At 44.7% G+C, this 2,142-nt stretch overlaps 1 protein-coding gene across 1 annotated transcript; it reads right to left on the reverse strand.

Annotated features, from left to right (window-relative positions):
* Positions 1–994: 994 nt before the first annotated feature.
* On the reverse strand, positions 995–1,894 carry LOC102660715 (uncharacterized). The gene has a single exon (XM_006574063.1). The coding sequence runs from the start codon at positions 1,892–1,894 to the stop codon at positions 995–997; it is 900 nt and encodes a 299-aa protein (XP_006574126.1).
* Positions 1,895–2,142: the final 248 nt, after the last annotated feature.

A 2,142-nucleotide genomic window follows, 5' to 3' on the forward strand; every position in this document is an offset into this window, starting at 1 on the left:
CATGGGCAACAATGCTCCTTCTGAGAAAGCTTTCTTCGCCATAAACGATCCTCCATAGTTCGGGGCCCATTTACCTCGGTGATGTTTTTGAACCTGTGATACCTTCTTCAGAACAAGGTCCCTATTGCTGAACTTACGCGGGCACACTCTTTTGTCAAAATCATTTTTCACTCTGCTCTGATATAGTCGCCCATGGCTCATGGCAGCCAATCTCTTACCCTCGATAAGATTTAATTGGTCAAAGCGTGCTTGGGCCCACTCTGCTTCTTCCAATCCCGACTCTGCTAGGATTCTTAAAGAAGGAATCTCCACCTCACATGGGAGCACAACTTCCATCAAAGAGAATGGGTTGCCCCAGTAGACGTGCGTACAAAAGTTTGATAACCATGCAGTGCCCAGGGGAGCATCTCGTGCCAATCCTTGTATGATATGGTCATCTTCTGAATAATCTTCTTGATGTTCTTATTGGTAGCCTGAACCGCCCCGTTCATCTTTGGCCTATAAGGCGTGGAATTATGGTGTTGGATTTTGAAGTCCTCACATATTTCCTTTTCATCATCTTGTTTAAATTGGTTGCATTATCGATGATGATTTTTCTGGGTAATCCATATATGCAAATTATCTATTTCTTAATGAATCTAATCACCACATTTCTAGTGACGCTAGCATACGAAGCTGCTTCCACCCATTTGGTAAAGTAATCAATGGCGACCAAGATGAAATGATGCCTATTTGAAGCCTTGGGTTCGATGGCCCCAATCATGTCTATGCCCCACATTGAGAATGGCCACGATGCTGCCAAGACATTCAATGGCACAGGTGGAGCATTAACATTATCAGCGAAGGTCTGGCATTTATGGCATTTCCTCACATGAATGCAACAATTGTTCTCCATAGTGACCTAGTAATACCCCGCCCTCAGAATCTTTCGGGCCATGGCATGTCCATTGGCATGCGTACCAAAGGATCCCTCATGCACCTCCACTAGCATTTGTTAGGCCTCTCTTTCATCCACACATTGAAGCAACACCATGTCATGGTTTCTTTTGTACAAGATGTTTCCACTCAGGAGGAAACTGGCTGCCAACCTTCGTAACATCCTCTTGTCATTGTCAAAGGCCCCAGGCAAGTATTCTTTGTCTTCAATGTATCGTTTGATATTGAAGTACCAAGGCTTACCATCCTCCTCTTCTTCTATCAAGCAATAGTGTGCAGGCTCGACACGACATCTGAATGCGATGTACGAAAAATCTCTGTGTGAGCTCACTTTGAACAAGGACGATATAGTGGCAAGGGCATCGACCATCTGATTTTCCTCTCTAGGAATGTGATGAAATGATATGTCTTCAAAGAGTTCCATCAATTTCCTGATGTAAGCCTGGTAAGGCACCAATTTGTGGTCTTTGGTCTCCCATTCACCTTTCAACTGATGAATTACTAATGCCGAGTCCCCGTATACCTTGAGTAACTTGACCCTAAAGTCGATCGCTGCTTGGATCCCAAGAGCACATGCCTCATACTCCGCTATATTGTTTGTGCAGTCGAAACACAACCTAGTCGTGAAAGGTATATATTGCTTGTCCGGGGAAACTAATACTGCCCCAATCTCGTGGCCTAGTGCATTAGACGCACCGTCAAACCACACAATCCAGTTATCCTTGTCCTCTTCTTCAACCTCCTCTTCAAACAAGGCCATAATATCCTCATCAGGAAATTCTGGATGCATAGGCTGATAATCGCTTATGGGTTGTTGAGCTAGATAATCTGCCAAGGCACTCCCCTTTATCGCCTTCTGAGTGATGTAGACAATATCGAATTCTGACAACAGAACTTGCCATCGAGCTATCCTTCCAATGAGAGCAGACTTTTTGAAGATGTACTTGATGGGATCCATTTTGGACACCAACCAAGTAGTGTAACTCAACATATACTGTCTCAAACGTTGAGCTGCCCATGCCTAGGCACAACATGTGCTCTCTAGCAACGAGTAGTTCATCTCGCATGCTGTGAACTTCTTGCTCAAGTAGTAGATGGCCCGTTCCCTATTTCTGGATTCATTGTGCTGTCCCAGCACACACCCCATCGACTCATCTATGTCATATATAGGATAAGGGGTCTTCTGGGCACTAGTGGCATGAGTAC

The sequence above is a fragment of the Glycine max genome, chromosome 1 (assembly GCF_000004515.6).
Source record: "Glycine max cultivar Williams 82 chromosome 1, Glycine_max_v4.0, whole genome shotgun sequence".
NCBI lineage: Eukaryota > Viridiplantae > Streptophyta > Magnoliopsida > Fabales > Fabaceae > Glycine > Glycine max.